The following is a 22,599-nucleotide window of genomic DNA, read 5'->3' as shown; positions in this document are numbered from 1 at the left end:
ATATCAATTTAGTCAGAAATTTACCGTATTCTCCGACAAGAAGTCCAATTTGATAATGCTTCGTTTTAATTGTCAAATAAATTATCCTTAATCTCAATAAAAATTAAATAAAAATAAATAGTATAAATGGAGTAAATGGTCGATCCACAGGGAATATCGTAATTGCTGACAAATTGCTTATTGTTTATATGCTAGGCGTGATCTACAAATAAAATAAAAATGGGGTTTTAGCTTGATTTAAAATAAAGAAAATAAAATTAAAAGGAAGTAGAGTTGAATTGAAAATCTAATTATAAAAATCAGTCTCCGACTTTCGCTTTGCCTCAAACTTTGTCGCTCATCGAAATGGATTTTTCACTTCAGATTCATGCCATTAAGTCTATAAGGCCCAACCCCTATAACTTATTTTTCTCTTAATTGAACTGACAATCTAAAACAATTTTTTATTGCAAGTCCTTATGTGGACTAATCACGACAATCATTATTAGTGACACTCGATTTTAAAGCTTTGGAAAAAAAAACTGACTCGGATAGTGTCTCACTGAGAATAAAATCCGATATCAATTCCCAATAGTGGACCATCGTTAAGTGTGTTCCCAAAAAGTCGAATGTGATACAAGACGATCTTTCCTCCCAACTGTTAATCGAAACAACTAACAAGCCAATGAACTTTTTTTTGCTTTGAAAGCGTTTTGATTATAAAAGGATGGTAGATTATCAATCCTTGATTCTAGAAAACTAAGAATGTAACCCAGAGGGTATTAAGTGATTTTCAATTCTCACAATCGGAATTGAGTCATCACTTCAGCCTTTGGCTATGAAAATCTTAGCTAAGTATGATAGAAATCATACTTAGCATTTTAAAAGAAAAGAAAAATAAAAACTTGAAAGTAAAGACTAAAAAAGTAAAAACTTTTATAAAAACAAGAGCAAAGAAAAACAAGAAAATTCAAGATGTAAATGATGATTTGAGGCTTACCATAAGAGGATATTTATAGTCCTCATAAACCCTAAAAATCTTAAAAGATAACTCCTAATAAATTGTAAATATAATTCTAAATATCCTAAAAAAATAATTCATAATAAATTGCAAAAGAAAATTCCCTTAATTGTTTGAAATAAACCCCAAAAATAAAAATAAATCCAAAATTCATGTCTGGATTTGTGGCTGAGTCTTCTACTTGCACGAAAATACTGATTGAATCTTCTAGAAGATGTTGACTCGTCGCCACGTTAGCAAAGTAATGCCCACTAGTCCAGCCATGATTCCAGAAAAATAAAAATTTGCAGAATTCATCCTTTTTAACATAGTTTCTGAAATATAATGCCCTACACAGAAAATAACAGAAAATGCCTAACTTAGTCACGTAAACCGACAAATAAAGGAATAATTGACAATGAAATAATAACAAAATTAAACACTCATTATGGACATAAAATTTTATGATAGGAGATGAATTTTTAAAATTTTGAAGGAAGATTGTGTTAAACGTGAAAGAAATATATGTCCATTTTTCTATTAAAAATTTACTAGATAAAAAATTCTTAGTTTTTCAGGTTAGATTATATCACATTTTTATAGTAGAATGTCTTTTACAAATAGTAGTATGATAATAATTTTGTCCAACAAACTTTATATGCATGACTAATCAACTATATTTTCCTCAAAACCAAAAGAGATTATGATACTATTGACAGATGCTTCTGAAAACCATAAATGGAATTTCTAGTAAAGTTTTTATTTTGTTATAAATATAGAATATGTCAAACTTTTAAAATCTTTTGAAATTAAAGATTTGAGGGTTAAGTTTATTTTAATTTATTAAAATTAAGACCAAATTAATAGAATATATAAATAACAGTGACTAAATGTGTAATTATATCAAATATTTTAACTGTCATATCAATTTTTTCGTTAAATATTAACGACAAGTGGCTTAATTAAATATATTTAAATAGTTGAGTGACCTGATTGACAAAATTTTAAAAATATTGATCAAAATAAAAAGGGACAATAATTAAGTGATCACTAGTAGAATTTACCTTTTATTTTATCTTTAAATTTTTAAATAATTTATAATTATACATTAAATTTTTTAAAATTTAAATTTTTATAAATTAAATTAATGATACTCATCGTGGTATAAAATTTTCATATTCTCTAATATATGTATAATAGTTATTGAATTTTTTTATGTTAAATGGCATAATAATGAGACGTTGTTAGTAAAATACAAATTTTAAACTTGATTTGTGTGCTCACTTTTCGGATATTTTCCCAATTGATTAGAAGTTTTGTTTTCAGGCATGGCAATCATTTCCCGCTTTGCTTCTTTATTGGGCGATAGAAACACACCGTTTTGACAGATACCCGGAAGAGAGATTTCGCGGTTGTCCAAATTCCACTTGCAGTGGTTGTCTCATTTTAACTGGATTCAGGACATCATCATTGTCACATCCCATTTGGAGAAACAGTGAATATATGACTTTATGATCCACGTTCATGCACTCCTCCCTCATCCTCACTGAATTTGGCTGCTCCCGGAGACCAGTTTGGAATGCTTTAATCAAGGTCTGGATATTCATTTGACCCCTTCACCACAAGGTTTTAATGTTTTAAAGAGCAAAATATAATTTGGGTAAAATACACCGTTGCTAATTGAATTATATTCTCTTATTTTATTTATTGTACTTTTTATTTTTTATTTTATTATTTGAATTTTTTAGTTGCTTCTATAATTTGGTAACGAATTAAACAATAAATTTATCATTTTGAGAAACCAAAGTCCTTGTCTGCATCTGTTGCTGTGTCAGACACGTTTATTTTTCTCCTGTTTAGAGCTGATAAAAAAATCAAGAAAGAAGAGGAAATCTAATACGAGAACCGGGGGTGACCTTACCTCCACAAAGAGGCCACTCATCATGTGTCCAAAATTAGTGGTGCTCGGACTGTCCCCAGATCTCATTTCAACAAAAGCAAAGGAAGATAAAGATGCATGCACGCCATCAATGGTCGATACCTCAATTTACAAAGAAAGCTACTATCAAATTAATATTTGATAAAGACTAGCATTCTTTAATTGCAAATGGACAAGATAACCAATATTCTTGCAAAATCGAAAATTTCTATCGTACGACAGTTTTAATGTATGATTAAGAAAAGACGTTATTGGTTTTATTATTTTTTTAACAAAATCGGTAAAAAATTATTAAAACATTATTATTTCTATCGGATTTTTTTATTATTGAGCGCTTTATCGAGCTTGGTAATATATATGGTAAAGCGCTACATAAAATATTATTTTTTTCTACCAGATATATTACCAAACCCGGTAAAGCGCCCAATAATAACAAAACCGGTAGAAATAATAATATTTCCAGTAATTTTTTATCGATTTTGTTAAAAAAATAATAACAAAACCGATAGCGTTTTTCCTTAGTTATATATTAGGCTGTCGCACGTGAGACTTCCCCGTAAAAGCGAGAGTTAAAAGGATCGAGCTTTATATTTGCTTCCTTGCTTAATAACCATTTTGTACTAATTCCAACATCCGTCATTAATTTTGATGAGTTATTGGGGATGCAATCAGGATTTTAGTTCAAAAACGATAAAGTATAATTAAAAATAAACACGAAAAATAATTGAGAGAGATAAAATTACATTACATGCTTTTACTCTTTTTTAAGCATGATTAACACCAGCCACATAATTAAGGGATGAAATTAACCACCTATTGAAGACAATTCTTCGTGTTATTATTAAAGAAATACTAATTAAGGAGATTAGGACCAAGAGGGACCCACAATAAATCATGGGAATATCATATGCAGTAATAGTCTTCATCTTTGTTGGGCAAAACAAGTATCAATACAAGCAAAAAAAATAAGTACACAGTGATATATTTGTATGGAGTTAGTCTTACAGCTAGAAGGAAAACGAGTAATTAGAAGAAAATGCTTTAACCCAGAAAGACTTGTTCCAAGCTTCACGGATGAGTTCTTAATGGCAAATATTGAATATTATACCAAACTTGTTCCCACAATAGAGTCATGGTATCAATCCAAACCCAAACTAAGCTTTAAACTCGGCGCTTGGAGCCATATTTAGATTTCCATCCTTTGTTACAAGTACATCCCATCTTCTGTTAAATGATGAGCAACCAGGGCACACCGGATCATATAGCAGTTCAAATGCCCGAGGCCGAGAGACGGCAATCGGAATTCATCAAGGAAAGGTGTAAGGAATTTACATCAGTGATGGATGATGTCCGAAACCAGGAACGAGGTTCGCCACCCCGAAGAACCAAACCGTTGATACAAAGAGTTTCAACGGTCATAAAGGAAATGAAGTCGGATTTTAAGAAATGTTTCGAACCCAGGCTGGTAGCCCTCGGCCCTTTGCATCATGGGCTTTGCAACCCCAAATTCGACCGTCGTGGCTAACTCGGCCATTGAACCCGAGAAATGGAAACAGTCGATCACAGACTTCATCAGTCGAAACCTGATGACAAATATACCCCATGATGAGCACAAGAGCCAAACTAATGCAGCAGGCAGGGAATATTCTGCTCACCTTCTGGAACGGTTACGTGAAGAACTCTTAACAGGGGACGACAACAAGGACAAAAGCAGCAGTAACATGATCGGTCGGACTCTTTTGAGGTGCGGCAACAGTCGAAAACATAGCATTCGAAAAACATTTCGCAGCATCAAGGAGCTTAAGGAATCAGGGATTCACGTGAAGCCGAACAAGACCAACAAGCTCAAGAACGATTCCACGCCTATTGGTGGACGATTCGACGGCGGCTATGTTCATGAACTTGGTAGCTTTAGAAATGTGCCGGGACTTCGACAACGAGTTCGAGGTGACCAGTTACTTATGCTTCCTCGGTTCTCTCATCGATACGGCAGAAGATGTTAAGGTGCTGAGAGTCGCGGGCATGCTTCACAATTACTTGGGCAGCGACGAAGAAGTGGCCGATCTTTTTAACAAAATGAGCAGGGATTTGGTGCCTGATCAGGATAGGTATTCGGGTGTCGTAAACGACATTCATTGGTTCTGCAACAATCCATGGACGCCGGTTGTGGCACAGGTTTATTACAGCCATTTTAGTAGTCCGTGGACTTTCCTTGCACTCTTGGGTGTCATTATAAGCCTTCTTTTCTCTGCTACTCAGGCTTATTTCTCATTGCCCGGGAACAAACCAGAGAATGAGTGAAATCCTTGAAATCGATCCTTTGGTTCGTACTTTTGTATTAAAGAGTTGTTTTCACTAGGGTAAGGTCAAGGTTTGAATCTTGAAGTTTGCGAATGGAGTAAACTGGGTTGGGAGGGTCTTCTTCGCCTCTGCAGTACTCGATTTGGATTAGTCAGTTAATAGATCAGATACCAGTGATTAATTCAAAAAAAAAAGAGTTGTTTGGTTTCGTGTTGAAGTTCTTTCTTCTTTGGTTTAATTTGTAACACCGTTTAAAAATTATTGGCTTCTATATTGATTTATATTGGCCATGAATGTAAAAGTGTGTGTAACAATGTTTGCCTTTCTTTACCGATATAATATTATAGGAAAATTATCGTACAATTACATTGTTCGACTCAGATTATTTAAGGGAGAATATGTCATTCGATCTCGCTCATTTTAAAAAAATTATCACTAGAATCATCATATCATTTAAGAAGAATATATTGTTCTTTATCACTAAAACCACTTCTTACAATAAAATCATTTTTATATAATTTGTACAACCAATTTTAAAATATAAAAAAATGCTTTTGCATATTGATTTATTGATGATGACATTTTCGAGAGTTTAAATATATAGGATAAATTATTATAAGAATCCATATAATCTAAATGATCATGACAAGAATCAATTGTTATAATAAATTAACATACTAATAATCAAAAATATTCTAAGAAAACCTACACATGATTGATTATATTCAATAACAATTATATATACATCAGTATCACTTTCTTGGTGATTTTAAAGCATTGGAAATTATATGATTTGACGAACAAAATCATGAAGGCTTTCATATGTGAACAAAACAGGCTGAAAACTCGTCGACCTTAAAAAAGACCATTATCCCGAAAACTCAAACCATCTCTTTCGCGTATAACAAGCTATTGATGGAAGCTATCATAAGCTATACATAAGCAGTGATCGAAACATGGTGGCCGGCCTTTTTAAAAAATTTAAATTCTCATATATTTTAGATATTTTCTTCGTACTTTTATTGATAATCTATTTTTGTCCCCTAAAATTTTACGAGTTCGCCTCCAAGCATAAAATTATATGTTCTTCCCTGATCATATTTGATGAAAGACGAGAAAACTTGCAGTTACCACCTAAATGAAAGCAAAACAATTTCAACAAGTGATTTCCCCTATTTCCAAGCATGTTTAACCATCTGAATATCAGCCATCTGCATTTTTTTAATTATTCGATAAGTGGACACCGATGATGCTGATTAACCATGCATGTTATCAGACGTAGACAGCAGCAGCCATTATAGTGATGAATTCTAATATCCCCATTAACAACATATGAGTATATGACACATAGTTCACCTAGCTCTTATGTGCTTCTTGCTGCTACTAACTGAGCTCAAAGTGCGCATATAGAAACATTCTGTTCGATTAGAAGGGCATTGCATATAGAAATGTGGGAATTCTACTACTTCTCTCCCTCAAATCCTTACTACTGGCAAGATGTGAGTCTCTCCAGTCCATAAAAACCATCTTTTCAACGTCGAAGGGGCGTGTTCTTCCACCTCGGCCAATATTCCACAGGCCACTTGATAGCCTGGATTATAAGGCTTATCATACTGAACAAGGCACCGAGAAAATCCGGTCGCATCGAGAACAACGGTAGCCTGAACCGTGGCACCATCATTGCAAATCAACAAAGACTTTGATTCCTCATGAATAACCTTAATAACCTTTGCCTGATGAAATTTCACACCATTGCATATGCACTTCAGCAACATTTTGGACTTGAGCTGCTTCCTGTTAACCCTTCCATAAGGTCTATCGAGCTGTTTCGTTCTTCGGTCATCGATATACACACCGGCACTGGACCAAGTCATATCGAGGCAATCGAGCAAATCCATAGCTTCGAATTCATCCACCCAAGCACCATAGTTATTAGGCCAGTGAAACCCGCTGAGCAACAGCAAGACCAGCAGGGTCACCTCCAACAACCGCTAAATCCACCACAGTACCTTTTGATGGATCAAATATAGGAAGCTCAACCTCTAGATTTTCCTTCATAGTTTCTGGAACCAACTCTAAAAGAGCACTTCTACTTGCCTTAACCTTAACACAACCATTATCATCCCTACCACTTCTCAAGTAGGATTTTTTGGGACCAAACTTAACCTCATGGACTTTATTAAAAGATTTCACAGAGAACCCATGGAGTAGTAGAAGCGAAAATTCGAGCTTGCTGTGCGTTCTAAGTAAAGTATCCATGGAATTCCAACAAAGCGTCTTCTAATACCTTACTCAAATCCAAAAAAAAAAAAGTTTCTTCTAGATCATTACTGCTAGAAATTGAGCTTACAGCATTGAATCTGGGGAAAATGAATTGAAGAATGAGAAGAAGAGACTCACCAAAACAAGGGAATGAATTGAAGAAATGGAGAGAAACCTGGGGTATGCCTCATTTGTGGAGCTTCATAGATAGAGAATTCTAAAGCTCGAGTGCCCGGTTTTCAACGACACACGGAAGTGTGGCGTGGATTTCCGCTTCTTTTTTTATAATTTGCGTAAACTACAGTATAGGTTACTAAACTATATTAAAAAGGTTTTATAGTCACCTAATTTTCAAAAGTTATAAACTAGTCATTAAAGTTTTCTAACAATTACCAAATAATCATTGCATTTTATCAAAATATTATAAATTATCATTAAACTTATCAAAATTTAAAATTAATTATAACATTTTATTGATTATAGTTTGGTAAATTAATAATTATTTTATTACTTTTAAAAGTTTAATGACCAAAAAGATTATTTTAACATAATTCAATAACTTAGAACTATTTTTTTTTCGAGAGCGGAGAGAGCACTTTCATTTTGTTTTACGAATGCATGGAACTCCACGTGTCTGCCTGGAGGACCAATATTAGTGCCTCAAGTCAGAATCGAAATAGTTATCCACTGAGAGGACATTAAAGAAATCTATAGGTTCTAATTTGGTGAATATAAATGATAAAATTAAATTATTTTCAATTCTAAATTAATACAGTTAATTAAATTTATAAATTTCAGTTTTATTATAAAAAATAATTTAAGGGAAGTATTTTTATTTATAATTATTTATTGATACAGAGGAAATTTATTAATTAAAAGTAATAAATTACCTCGAACCTTTTGTTTTTAGTTGGATATCCCATTCCCATACACTAGGGGAAAATCTTCAGCTTGACATTAAATATGAAAGGGAAGTACCCCAAAAATATCCCTGTCAACTTGGCAAATATCAGATTTGATCTTAAAGTTGACCATCTACAACACCCCCTTGATTACCACCATCATAGACACCACTGGGATTTTCAGTAGCAGCTGTTTGATACAGGATGTTAGCTGCATTAGCATCATAGTCACCGCAATCGGATAGCGAGCTGTCGTCCTTCTCTGGACAATCGAGTTGAAGACATTCAGGTACTTCAGTGCTACAATTTTCTGAACCGAGGCTTCTACTTGAGGATTCCAAATCTTCTTTCTTGACGATGTTGAGCATAAGTCCGTTAAGTAGCCTTTCAGGCTGCAGGAGATCACCTTCAGAGACCATAATGCTTGAACCATTAATCGGTGGTCTATTCCCGAAATCCCTCTGACCAAACTCGTGTTCTGAACCCCTATCTGTTGTCATCATCCTTGGGCTGTGACTAAAAGAATCCCCACCATCCAACTGAAATCCGGGAGAACTAGGATGAGCCATCAGACCTTTGTTTGCTTCAGCTTCGGCATCTAGGTTTTGGAAAAAATCGATCAACAAATTTGCAGAAGTTGTCCTCATTAACGGGCCACCGGATCTTGTCCAAGAATGCACGTTTACACCATCAGACTCACTATCACTTCCATCACAGGCAATGCGATGGGCTCGCAAACTCCTGCCAGGAGGTGGCATCCCTGACGAACTCCCTACCCCATGATGCAAAGATTCTAAGAGATCTTCAAGGGAGCCAGTTGAGTTTTCTCTAGCAATGCAATTCCAAGAAGGAATTCTCTTTGAAGCACTGAATCTGGCTGTGTTGATGGGTCCATGAGATGAAGCAGAGGTAGCAGCAGCTCTATCAGCGCTCCGTTTAAGCCTACGCATGTGATTAAGAATCGAAACACACTCGTCAAGGGCAAGCTCAATGCCACAGTTTGCTTTCATAGCTGAAAGCTTCTCCCAAGTGCATCTTCTCCCTTGGTTGACTGCCTTTTGAAGCTCCACAAGATTAGGGTTTTGAAGAATTTTCAAGTACTGTTAATAGTTACAACCATAAAAAGAAACATCCAGTCAGTCACCATTGAAAAGATTATCGAATGATATGGATAGGAACAACAGCAAAGATAGACTCGGTTAATATATAAAAGCTGAAGCTACTCTGCCCATTTCTCAAAATAAATACAAATCTAGGTTTGAGTGCCACTAAATGACACTTTTACCACTTTCTAATTTGAATGTCACCAAAGGCAAGCCTTAAAATGATTTTGAAGGTACCTGAGAAACTGTGGCTGGCATAACAACAGTAACATCACCTTCCCAATCTTGAGCAAATATCTTGGCAAGTCCCCCCATCCGAAAGCCCAGTTCGAGTATTTGACTACATCTATGTTTAACCTCCATCTCAGTTAGGTGCGCAAGCTACAATTTGAAACGATAAAACTAATTTATTTCATTTCAGCATGAAAATAATAGGGCAGGTAAACTTACAGATTTAGTAATGACCAACAAGTTCGTAATGCATAAAATATTTTAAATACAGCCATACAGATCATTTTGTTCCTACGAAAATGCATTACCAACAAAATGAATTTCTATGAATGACTGCAGCACCACTTTCCCCAATAAAACAGCATTTGACTGAAAACCTTGTCTGATATCTCTACGTAAATTATAAGATTAGTTACTCTATTAATCATTGGGTCTATATGTCAGTGCATGCCTATGCATCAGAGAGAAACTAGAAGGCCATGGTGGTTAAGGTCAGAGATTTATATTACACAATGATGAGAAGAAAACATAAACCAAGATAAAAGGATTTTTTTTTCTTTCTTGACCATACACATACCTTTGCTGCGAAGTTACCACCAACGGCTCTCGCAAACTCCTTCATCCTCAACCATGGTATGATATGAGGGTTTGCCTGACTCACAATGAAATGATTGACATTGAACAGCTCCTTCAGTTGCATCATAGGTAAGTCAACCTCCAAGCTTCCATCCCTCCATCGACGTGGAGTTGTGCTAGAACCCTCTTCAGGATCCAAATTAAAGGGAGGATGATAAGGAACAAGTTCTCCACTCCTATCTTTTGCCATTAGCTCCTGGGCTTCAAAAAGGCCAGGAAAGGCACAAGAAGCGCTTACAGCACTCCATATGACAACATGAGGCGAAGTCAAGTAATTAAGGCATCTAGGTGGCTCATGCTTCCTTGGAGAGCAAACCGTTATCCCAAGAACCCGTCCAGTCATATCATAAGCTTCTTGAAATGTAAGATTACTTGTGAGGTGTCTTAACATCCATTGCAAGTGCCTGATCTCATGAACAGCCCTTTGTCTCATGACCCTCCTAACAACAGTAAATATTCCACCCAGCTGATCATAAAACTGCAATGAACGCCAAGAGTCTTCAAAGAAACTTTGCAGCTCAGGCCATGACCTGGTGCCAACAATAGCACACATAATGGATCCTACACTAGAACCAGCGATTATCCTGGGTAAAAGCTTATGCTCTACTAGTGTTTTAACGATACCAATATGAAATGCTCCAAGAGAAGCACCCCCACTTAAAAGCAAAGCAGTTCTACCAAATGCATGCCTCGTTTCATGCATAAAAGCAAGCTTCTCTTCCAAGGAGAGCTCCTCTGAATCAGAGTCACAAACCATTCTCAACTGAGTCGAGACCTCATCAATATAATCCTTGATGAGTTTAGGCACCTGAAGCCTTCCTTTATGAAGCTCAGGATTACACATATTACCAAGATTTCGTATAAGATCAGCTCTCATGCAAAAGATTATATCCCTCAAAGATCCATCTTCTCGGCGATGTCGGAGCTCCTGAATTTTGTTTCTCACAAGTTCCACGTCATAAAAATTTGATTCGTTCATCTTTGGGGTCTCTTTATCAAGCATCTTAGCAGCATGAGCCCACTCTTCATATGTCAATGTGGTTCTCATCATATTTCTCCAAAATTTCCTTCTATAAGCCATTTCAGCCCTCAATTTTACATTTGTGTATCGTTTCAACAAAAAAGCAATAATTGTCACCAATGCCAATATCCCTTGTGGATTTCGGGGATGCAACCATGATAGAATGGGCGAAAAGAAGTTCTTAAATCTATAGAACAAACCCAACAACACACGAAATATTTGATGCCTGAAATGTGACATTGACTTACACAATAGGATCCTAAAAGCAATCGTTCGACCAATTATTGTCGAGGGACCAATCGAAAATGAATCAACACTGGCCTCATTACTTATATCCATAGCTAGTTTACAATGTTATTTTCCTGTGTTAGGAAGGTTTGCTAATTTGTAACAGCCACGAATGTGGACCGGATAACAAATACCGAACCAGAGAACGTTGATCTAAAGTAAATATAGGTGGTCAGCAGACAACAAATGTTCTAAAAGGGTATGAAGAATGGAGACAGTATTGGCTTTGCTTTGCACCAAATTGAATTCAGAAGCACTAAAGATCAATGAGAAACCGATCCTATAAGCCTAATTTCACTTCCTTCTATTGTATACGTACTTAAATCTTTAGCTATAGCATTAAACGAAAAAAAAGGAGAAGATTCGAATATATAGAAAACCAGCAGAATAAAAGGCAATCCTATTTGAACATGGTATGACGCAATGAAGGGATACAAGTGAAAGTTTGCAACAAAATTTTCTTAGTATCTACAAAAAGAAACAAGTCAAAGAAGAACCCTGGATTGTAATTACCAACAAGGACCCAATTCTCTTAATATCTACAAAAACAAATCATAGAAACCCCAGAATTCCAATTCACACCAACGCACGAGAGTCAAGAACCTAACGGAACGAAGCCCAGAAACTCAAAAAGGGGCCTGAAAGTTTGCCTATAATATCGAATTTTACAACTTACCTAACCAGATAAAGATCACGGGTTTTCCTTTGGCAACCCGAAACTCGCAAATACAAACGAAGGAAAACCCGGGAAAAGAAAAGCAGATACATCCATATTGTGCCTGATATAATGAAAGCAGCAGCAGCAGCAGCAGCTAAATATAAGGTGAAAGCGAAACCATAGGGTGAACGTTAGGATGTGTGAAAGAGAGAGAGGTGCCGATAGGGCCGAAGATTCAGGATAGAGTCAGTGAAGATTTGTGTAATAAAATACGCCCAAGATAAGCAAAATCAACGACAAGATAAGATTCTGATTGTTGGTAAACCAATTTTCTATTTATAAAAAAGAATAAAGAAGAAGAGAGTTAAAGGGTCATTGAATGGTTTTTGCGCAAACGACGACAGGTTTTTGTCGCTTCCTCTTGAAGCTTTTATTTTCTTACATGCTCTAACACAACATGGTGCTTTTTTTTTCTTATTAGAATATAGGGTAAACGACTCAAATGATATCGATTATAGATATTATTTTATTATGTAGGTTAATTATTAAAATTTATAAAATAATATTTTGATTATAGAGTATTATTTTATTTAGATACTCGACTATTAAAAGTTATAAAATGATCATTCGATTATTCATTATGTTCTAAACTCGTCCTTTTTCGTTAAAAAAATTAGTGATTGTTTAAGTTAAACGTTAACATGATGATTGAAATATAATAGTTATTTGAGATTTTATGATTAATTTTTTTCATATCACAATCAATAAATTAACGTTCACCTCATAATATCGTCCATTTTTAACAAAAAAGGAAGAGTTTGGAACATAATGAATAATCGAGTGATCATTTTGTAATTTTTAATAGACGATGAACTCAACAAAGCAACAAACTATATTTGAAAGACTATTTTGTAACTTTTAATTGTTAAGAGACTTAATAAATCAATATACTATAATCGAGAGATTATTTGTGTTATTTACCCTAGAATATATTTCAGTTTGGTATTTAACGTTTCATTCCGTAACTCAAATTGGGTCAGGCCGTGATGGATCGTAAATTTTGGCCGTTAAGTGACACGTGTCACAACTTGATAATTTTAAAAAATTATTTAAAATTAAAAAATTAAAATTATATATATATATTAAAAAGAAAACATAAATTTTGAAATAAAACCAAAACTTTGAAAACTTTCATTTCAATTCCTAAACCCACATCAGTCGTTGTATTTTGCCGTCAACGAAGCTCTACTTGACCTCTCCTTCCCTTGCCAACAAAAATCCCTATGAAATCGTGACCGATCGGCGGTCGATCGACCGTGGGAATCGCATGGGATTGATATTTTTATCCTAGGGTTCCCGGGGTATAAAACGTTAATGCTGAAATGAAGGTTTTCAAAGTTTTGCATTTATTTTAAAATTTTTGTTTTCTTTTTAATATATATATATATAATTTTAATTTTTTTAATTTTAAATAATTTTTTTAAAATTACTAGGTTGTAACACGTATCACTTAATGATCAAATTAATGTCGTTGACGGCTAAGACACCTAAATTAATAACGAAATGAAATATTAAACATAAAATTAAAATAAAATAAACGTTAAACACTAAACTATAACCAAAGGCATACGTTTGTCCACTTTTGTATATTTAAGCCAAAAGAAGATTACTCACAATATAGACATGATAAATTATTCAATAAGCAACTATCACAATAGTTAATTAAAATTTTCTTTAAAAGTATATTTTTAAATACCATTTTATATTTTGAAATTAAAAAAATATTTATGTTATTATTTTCACTATACCGACAAATTGTGGCGGTGGACCATAGCAATATGCATTGACTTTTTTGAATTTGAATGCGAATACGTATAAATAAATATGACAAGTAAGCCTAACGTACGTGCCAGTCCCATCACCCCATCAGTAGCTCATATGAATCACTCCATTTATTATTAAGTTACTGAATTGATGCTACAAATTAATAGGTACTCCTGACAACTTAATTAAAAAATAAAAATATATTTTAATATTATTATAAAAATATTTGTATATATTTATATAATTATTTAATAAAATAATTAAAAAAATCAAATCCAAGTAGAGATTAATTAGAATTCCACTAACATTGCAACTTATTTAAGAGCTTACCCGATCAAGATGGAGATCCAAGAGGACAAAGATATTGCTATAAAAATTCTTCCATTTACTCTTGGAGTTAGGGATGGTAAACGGGCGGGTCGGATGCGGATACTCCTTCTCCCATCCTCATACTCACCTATTATTTTTCAATCTACCACCCGTCTACCACCTATGATGGGTACAAATTTTTAAATTCACACCCGCTCACGCGGGTACATTTTCAAATACATCCCCACACCTACTACCCACTAGCGACATACCCATCTAGACTCGCCTGACAACAAACTAATGAGATGTTGGAGTTGGTTCGCAGACAGTTCGTGATGGGATAGCAGCGCATGCTTCATTTTGTCAGAGGAGTGGCTCTACGAATGTTATGGAGACATATTGTAGGGAGCATGTAGTCGCAGAGCTGGATTGTTGTGTTGCTTTCGATGTTAATGCTCATAGTGCGCCTAATATGGGTTTTGAGGGGTTAAAGAACATGAAAACTGCTGCTTTTGATGTTAATGTTTATAGTACGGCTAATTTGTGTTTGGATGGGCAGCATGTGCTAAAGAACATGGAAAGTGACGTGGTTAGTGGGATTATGAGTTTAATCAAAGAGCTGAATATTTCCCTAATTAAATACCAGATTAAAGACTAAATATCATTAATATTTAGTTAAATTATATGTTATATATTATATAATATTAAAATTTATAAATTAGTCTCTAAAATTACACCTAAATTCATAATAGTCCAAAATTTAATAGATATTTAGCTGGGCGGGCGAATGTGGGGCAGGCGGATGCGGGGCGGACGGATGCGGGGCGGGTAATGTCTCAAACCCATTAACCGCCCACCACCCACGACGGGTACCACTTTATAAATCCACAGCCGCCCACTACCCGCTAAAATTATACTCATCCCCGCTCCAATTAGAGCGGATGCGGTGCGAAATCCACGAAACTGTACCCGTTTGCCATCCCTACTTGGAGTCGCAGTTCAAAACTGTGCGTACCAGAGAGATCCCATCTGCTCAATCTCAACACGATCCTTCTTTTTTATAATTTTGATCGGGCAAGTGCTCAATGAACCATCTTTCTGAATCCAAGTCGGCAACAGAACCCGCAACAAAGAAAAAAAACATACATAAACTTCAACATTATCCCCTGCTGCCGTAGATTGAAGGAATAGATTTCCGATAGCTGCATTTTTTGCAGCAAGCTGCGAGTAGCCGAGCAGGAGGCAATTTCAGGGAGGCGAAAAACAAAGCCTGGTTAGATCCTGCATTCTTGGCATTGCTCCACAAACAAACACATTCGTATAAATCGGTATGATTAGACATAGACAGCATAAACTATACTTTCGAGTTTCTTGTCTAAGCTAATGGGATATCCTTCATTCAAGAAAATAGTAGTAGCCAAGATAATTTCTCTGCGGATAAGATGCTTCATCAATTCTCCAGTCCTTCAACTCCATCTATGTGCCATAACTCATCCCAAAATAATCCAATAGAGAAACCTGGTACAAAAACTACCACATTTAAGGAATTATGCAATGAACCGCTGGCACAATCGAAGCCAAATAAAAAGAACGGCCAAAATCAAGCCGATATCCAACAAGACAAATATTGTTAATTGATCGAGTACATGAGAACTTATTCATTACTCGAAAGTACACAAAGGAGATGGAAGGGAAGAAACCAAAAGTTAAGAGACCCATTTACCTACATCGCAGTATGAAATTTTTTTTCCAGGTTTTGCAGTAATTCACAGATGTAAAGGGTATTCTCATGGTCTTCAATATACATTGTTAAACTCTTCAAGAATCGAAATGCCATCCGTATAAAGGAAATTAGCAAGCAATAGCGGTTTTACATAAAATTCATATCACTAGAATGCTAGCATTCCACTTGAAAATGAGGTTGAGATGACACACCAAGGATAATGAAGAACAGAAGAAAAATATTGTTGATAATTGTATTGGAAGCATTCGATTACGCAAACATTAAACCACTCAAACTAATTGTTCCAAAAGCTACTAAAAAGCTCCAATAGGAGCCAAAAATACATGGGGGCAAAAAGATCAAGTAATTAAATGGAAATTTCTGAAACCTCCTCATCTACTCCTCTACTGCATCTTTTCTTTTTCTCTTCTTCTTTTTCTTCATTTCACTTTCATCGGGCCCCCGCATCGTTTGCGCCATTAACAACAGCAATAGCCTCCTCACTATCTTCGCCACCCTTCTTCTTCCTTTTCTTTTTCTTCTTTTCACTTTCACAACACCGTGCATCATTTGCACTATTAACAACAGCAACAGCATCGTTGTTGTCTTTGTTCTTTTCACTTTCATCACCCCTTGCATCATCTGGCACTAACAACAACAGCAACCACCTCCTTGTTCTCATTGTTCTTTTCACTTTCATTACTCAATGCATCATTAGCACTAACATTATCAACAACAATAGCATAATCACTCTCTTTGTCCATCTTCATCATCTTCTTCCTCTTTTTCTTATTTTCACTTCCATTACACCTTGCATCATTTGCACTATTAACAACGGCAACAGCCTCCTTGCTGTCTTTGTTCTTTTCACTTTCATCACCCCCTGCATCATCTGCACTAAGAACCGCAACAGACGCCTCAAACTCTTTGTTCCTTTCACTTCCATTAGCCCCTTCATCATCATCACTAACATTATTAACAGCCACAGCCTCACACTTTCTTTTTCCTTCCTCATCTTCTTCTTCTTGTTTTCACTTTCATCACCCCTTACACTCTGCACTATCAACGACAACAACAGTTTCCTCACTGTCTTTGTTCTTCTTCTTCTTCTTCTTCTTTTTCTTCTTCTTTTTCTTCTGTTCACTTTCATCAACCCCTGCACCATTTTCATCATCAACAACAGCAACAGCCTCCTTGCCAGGGTCAAAAGTATCCTTCGAACTCCTCGAACTGGAGATCTTCGTTGGTGACAGGGTCAAAAGTATCCTCGAGCCAATCGGCGATGTCGTTGCCATCGGAGACATCATTCTCGGTGTTGTTGTAGAAGTCATCCTGGTGCTGGCTGATCCAGTAGTCCTCGTACCATGCCGTTGTCGTCACTAGTTGCCACCATTCTGGTGAGAAATCCTCTACTTGGCGATAAACAGCTGGGACAAAGAGAGGGGCATTGGGGTTCAATGTAGACGTTCCTGATCCCGCAACCAGAGTCATTCTTATACCGATCGTGGTTATTTATCCCTTAATTCTGTAATACGCAACAATTTAAACGGAATCAACAAATGATGGATGATTAATCAGAATTCAGAAATTCCTAAGATTAGAACATTTCATGTCCTCTCTAACTCAATCACTTCAAAAGATTTAATCTATTCATAAGCAGTTGGAAATTGGAACCAACGAATTGACAAATTCCTAAAATGGAAAAAGTGCAGCGAATCCAATATATGGCAAATCATAAGCCGAAAGAACATCCAAGCACTTTCCAGAATTTGTGTTTATAGATTCCAATAACAGACACAGATCATAGAGCACAAGGTTCTTAACTTTAAGGTCGTGGGATCGAGTCCCACGGAGGGCATTTCATAATTTGGAGATCTCCTACGGAAACTGCTCTCAACGGTGATGGAGTAGCCTACTATCTTACCTCCCCTTACCTCATATATATGGAAAAAAGGGACAGCCATTTAATAACAGACACAGATCAGCAGATAGTAAAGGTTTCCAGTTTCCCAAACTTTGAAAAGCGTTCAACGATCTGATCACTTGTGAAACACCGAAAAGTTAAGTGAAGGATTCAAAAGTGGAGGACCGCATCCATTCATGAGTAAAGCATAGAATTAAAAAATCATGGTTTAAAATTCAAAGTTCATACCATCACTGTCGATGCCTAATCTATCAAATCAAGAGATAAATGAGCTTGGTAACAGAATCCCATAAGCTTAAAGATCTTTAAGATGACACTACCGTTTGTTTACTGAGAAAATGAAGCACTTACTACTCGTACATGCAACCTTGCTTTCATCCGTATTTCAATTTTATATCGACTAACAAATTCAATCCATTTTCCACCACTCTTCTTTCACTTTCTCACCGATCAAACAAAAAAGCAAACTCTGAAGAATTGATGAAAATGTCAGAGATATAAGATTAAGAGAGCACCTTTGCGCAGCGTGATCGTAAACTCTTTCGAAATACCTCTCTGTTGAAAATCCTTGGTAGAGAAGAGAGTTAAGGTTCGGTATTATCCAAAGCCATAACCTAACAACAACAACAACAAAACACTATGGTATGCAATACGGTAAAAAGAGACAGGGTAGTAGGCTGTCCCAACGTTAGTATTGAGAGCAATTTTCGTAGAAGACATCCGTCAATTAGAAAATTAAAAATAAATATAAAATATAATACATGTTTAAATAAATAAAAAATACATAGTTGAACAGTCTTCAAATGCGCATCTGTAATGGGAAGTAATTCCTGCAAATACATCACTGCGTAAAAATCTCTGCATATAGACAGAAACGTAAGACCCGATAAAATTTAAAAAGAGGAAACCTGAAGAGAATGATATACAATAGTCAACGATAACATGCTACGAGAATGAATAAAGTCAAATGAGTTGCAACCTAAACTGATGCAACACTATTCCACTACCCTAGTTCTAAGCCTTCATAAATTCTAATAACATAAACGTATATAAAGTAGAAGTCATGGAAATTATTACAAAAGCATTAAAAAGAAGACAGAGATGTTACACCCTATGTCTGTAACTCGCACTACTCAACTACCCTGGTCTTAAGTCTCCATACTTTCCTATCAGAGGTCATGTCCTCGGTAATGGCTAAATCCTTTAAATCAAATCTCAAGCAGTCTTCCCACTTTCGCCTTGGTCGTCCTCTCCTTCTGGCACCGTCGACTGTAATCGACTCTACCCTCCTGACCACATCTTCGCCTAAGGACATGCCCAAACTACCGTAGTATTCCCTCCCTCAATTTTTCGGATATAGGCACCACCCCCAAGGACATCCTAATAGCAGAGTTTGGTGTCTTATCCCACATAGTCCTACCACATGTCCATCGAAGCATTCTTATTTCTGCGACCTTCATCCTCCTTACGTGATCCTTCTTGATTGCCCAACATTCTGATCCATACAGCAGCGCTGGTCTTATTGTCATTCTATAAAATTTTCCCTTAAGTTTTAGAGGCACCTTCTTGTCACACAAAACTCCAGTAGCAGCCCTCCACTTTAGCCATCCCGCCTTTATACGATGTGCAACGTCATCATCTACACCCCCATCTTTATATATCATAAACCTTATGTACTTGAAACATTCCTTTGAGGGGATAACGTGTCCTTCTATGCATACTTCTACATATTCATCGTTTTGGTTCTCACTGAAGTTTGAACATAAATACTCTGTCTTTTGAATATTGATCCTTAGACCTTTTTCTTCCAAAGCAGTCTTCCAGGCAGCAAGTCTACTATTCAGCTCAGTTTTTGTTTCAGCAACTAGGACAATGTCGTCAACGAAAAGCATACACCATGGAACACCGTCTGGTGTCGCACAAAAGATGTCGTCCATAATCAAGGCGAAGATGTAAGGGCTAAGAGCCGACCCCTAGTGGAGTCCGATTTCCACCGAGAATGCCTCGATGTCGCCAACTGTAGTCCTGACGTAAGTAGTAGATCTGCAGTACATATCACGAATCGCCCGGATATAAGCAGTTAAGATCCGTCTCGTTTCCAAGGTCTTCCAGATCGTATCGCGGGGAACACTATCATACGTCTTCTCAAGGTCAATGAACGCCATGTGAAGATCTCTATTTTTTCCCTATATTTCTCCATAAGCCGTCGAAGTAGATGAATCGCCTCCGTAGTAGACCTGCCTGACATAAAGCCAAATTGGTTTTCCAAAACCCTAGTAACCTGTCTCAACCTAGCCTCTATCACCATTTCCCATAGCTTCATGGTATGACTGAGTAGTTTAATACCTCTGTAGTTGCCACAACGTTGGGGATCTCCTTTATTCTTATAGACTGGTATCACCGTAGACTTTATCCACTCCTCTAGCATCTTGGCAGTTTCTAAAATAATATTAAAGATGTTAGTCAACCATTTAACTCCCTCTTCTCCTAGGGCCAACCACACAGTGATAGGAATTTGATCTGGGCAGACAACTTTGTCCCTCCCCATCTTTCTAAGAGCCATTTTGACTTCCTCAAACCCAATCTTACTTGTAAGGCAGTCATTGACCGCAGTATGATGGTCGGAAAACCCATCAACGACACTATCTCTACAGGAAGAGGCATTGTCATTAAATAATCCAAAGAAATAACTACCCCAAGCCCTCTTAATATCATGATCTTTCACTAAAAGAACACCATTGTTGTCTTTAATAAACCTAATGCTACCTAGATCCCTTTTCCTATTTTCCCTGGATTTTGCAAGCCTGAAGATGTTGTTTTGTCCTTCCTTGGTGTCTAATCTCTTGTACATTTTCTTGTATGCCTTATCATTTGCATTAGCCATAATTTTCTTGGCTGCCCGCTTTGCCTCCTTGTATCTTTGTTTACTTCTCGATCTTTCTTCGTCGTCATTGCATTTTAGAAACTCCTTGAAGCAAGTTTACTTTGTCTTCACCTTAGTTTGGACTTCGTCGTTCCACCACCACGATTCTTTATGTTCCTTGACCTTCCCTGTCAACAACCCAAGGGTGTTTTTGCCCACATCTCTGATTGAATTTGCCATATTTGTCCATAACATATCTGCATTATTTGAGTTTGTAGTTCCAAAACCTGTATTAGACAAAACCTTACTCCTAAAGTCATCAGCTGTCGCTCCATGTAAGCTCTTCCAAAGGATCTTAGGATTACCAAGTTTAGCCCTCTTATGAGTGTTCTGCCCATGGCATACGCGGAACACTAAAACCAACAATCTATGTTATGATACACATGCCTCTTCAGGGAACACCTTACAGTCAATGCAAGCCCATCGATCCCGATTTCGAACCAGTATGTAGTCGATTTGGGTACAATGTCCCCCTCTATGGAACGAAATCAAGTTCACATCTCTCTTGTTAAAGAAGGAGTTAGCGTGTGCTGTAGCAAATTCAAGAAACGTACTCCCCTCCTCATTCCTACTACCAAAACCGAAACCCCCATGAACACTGTCATACCCGTCGGTTGCACTACCTATATGGCCATTGAAGTCGCCCCCTATGAAAACTCTTTGGTCCTCCAGAATGATCCTAAGTACATCATCTAACTGATCACAGAAGTAACGTTTCTCCCCCTCCCCTAAGCCAACGTGTGGGCCATACACTTAAAGGACATTCACCACTTCCGCTTCTATAATAACCTTAATCATCATGATCCTATTCCGATATCTACAAACTTCAACTACATTTTCCTTGAGCCTAGAGGATACCAAGATACCCACCCCATTTCTAGCGTTATCTACGCCTGAATACCATAACTTGTACCCATTACACTCTCTGGTGTGAGCCCCTTTCCACCTAGTTCCCTGAATACATGCAAAATCTATTTTCCTATTACTAAATACATCGGTCAGCTCCAATAACCTAGCATTTAATGAGCCTACATTCAACGAACAAACTCTAAGTCTAGTCTCCTTGACACCACTCTGTCAAGCCCTCCCCCTATACGTCCTATGGGATCTAAAAGAATGACATGACCTCAAGTAATCATCTATAGCTGAATCTATGAGGAACTATGAAAAAGGAATCCAAAGAAGACAGAAGATGCACCAATAAAATGCTAGAGAGTTGAGGGGTACTAAGAAGCCTAGTTGGTTTCTCAATAGGATTTTAAGACAAATTAACACTATCTTACTTAACTTTATGCCTACAGCTAGAAATGAAGTGGTAAAACAACAACAAAATTTATAAATCTTTATAATAGTTATACTCAATTTGAAATATCGATAATCATATAAGATACTATGAGTCTAGGACAATGAAAAAAATACAGATCTAATAAATCATACTCAAAGAAAAGTAGAAAAATATAGATCCAGTAGAATCTACTCAAAGCAAAACTACTTTTCAAGTAAAATAATGAGAAACTCCAAAATTAACAGATCAAAAAGTAATTCGGTCAAGATTCACTAAAAGAAAATTAATTTC

General features: G+C 36.3%; 2 protein-coding genes, 2 long non-coding RNA genes and 2 pseudogenes across 4 annotated transcripts; 2 read left to right on the top strand and 4 right to left on the bottom strand.

The window, feature by feature from the left end:
* Positions 1 to 4,073: 4,073 nt before the first annotated feature.
* Positions 4,074 to 5,219, top strand: LOC120154122 (annotated as a pseudogene).
* Positions 5,220 to 6,587: 1,368 nt separating this feature from the next.
* On the bottom strand, positions 6,588 to 7,709 carry LOC120153912 (annotated as a pseudogene).
* A 752-nt stretch (positions 7,710 to 8,461) lies between these two features.
* On the bottom strand, positions 8,462 to 11,812 carry LOC120153911 (triacylglycerol lipase SDP1-like). Its single transcript, XM_039165774.1, has 3 exons — positions 10,295 to 11,812; positions 9,724 to 9,867; positions 8,462 to 9,483 (listed from the first exon to the last, which is right to left on the bottom strand). Exons 1-3 carry the CDS (start codon positions 11,711 to 11,713, stop codon positions 8,503 to 8,505), a joined length of 2,544 nt encoding a protein of 847 aa, XP_039021705.1. The 5' UTR covers positions 11,714 to 11,812; the 3' UTR covers positions 8,462 to 8,502.
* Positions 11,813 to 11,862: 50 nt separating this feature from the next.
* On the top strand, positions 11,863 to 19,865 carry LOC120153915. Its single transcript, XR_005518832.1, has 3 exons — positions 11,863 to 11,977; positions 18,165 to 18,180; positions 19,856 to 19,865. It is a non-coding gene; the product is annotated as an uncharacterized LOC120153915 (long non-coding RNA).
* LOC120153914 lies at positions 16,458 to 17,224 on the bottom strand. The gene is made up of 2 exons (XR_005518831.1): positions 16,985 to 17,224; positions 16,458 to 16,808 (listed from the first exon to the last, which is right to left on the bottom strand). It is a non-coding gene; the product is annotated as an uncharacterized LOC120153914 (long non-coding RNA).
* On the bottom strand, positions 17,234 to 18,694 carry LOC120153913 (protein EARLY RESPONSIVE TO DEHYDRATION 15-like). The gene is made up of 2 exons (XM_039165776.1): positions 18,616 to 18,694; positions 17,234 to 17,701 (listed from the first exon to the last, which is right to left on the bottom strand). Exon 2 carries the CDS (start codon positions 17,665 to 17,667, stop codon positions 17,380 to 17,382), a length of 288 nt encoding a protein of 95 aa, XP_039021707.1. The 5' UTR covers positions 17,668 to 17,701; positions 18,616 to 18,694; the 3' UTR covers positions 17,234 to 17,379.
* Positions 19,866 to 22,599: the final 2,734 nt, after the last annotated feature.

Source organism: Hibiscus syriacus, unplaced genomic scaffold (genome assembly GCF_006381635.1).
Source record: "Hibiscus syriacus cultivar Baekdansim isolate YM2019G1 unplaced genomic scaffold, ASM638163v2 tig00111105_pilon, whole genome shotgun sequence".
In the NCBI taxonomy this organism is placed as follows: Eukaryota; Viridiplantae; Streptophyta; class Magnoliopsida; order Malvales; family Malvaceae; genus Hibiscus; species Hibiscus syriacus.
Note: the sequence above shows the minus strand (reverse complement) of the source record. Positions and strands in the feature narration are given on the sequence as shown.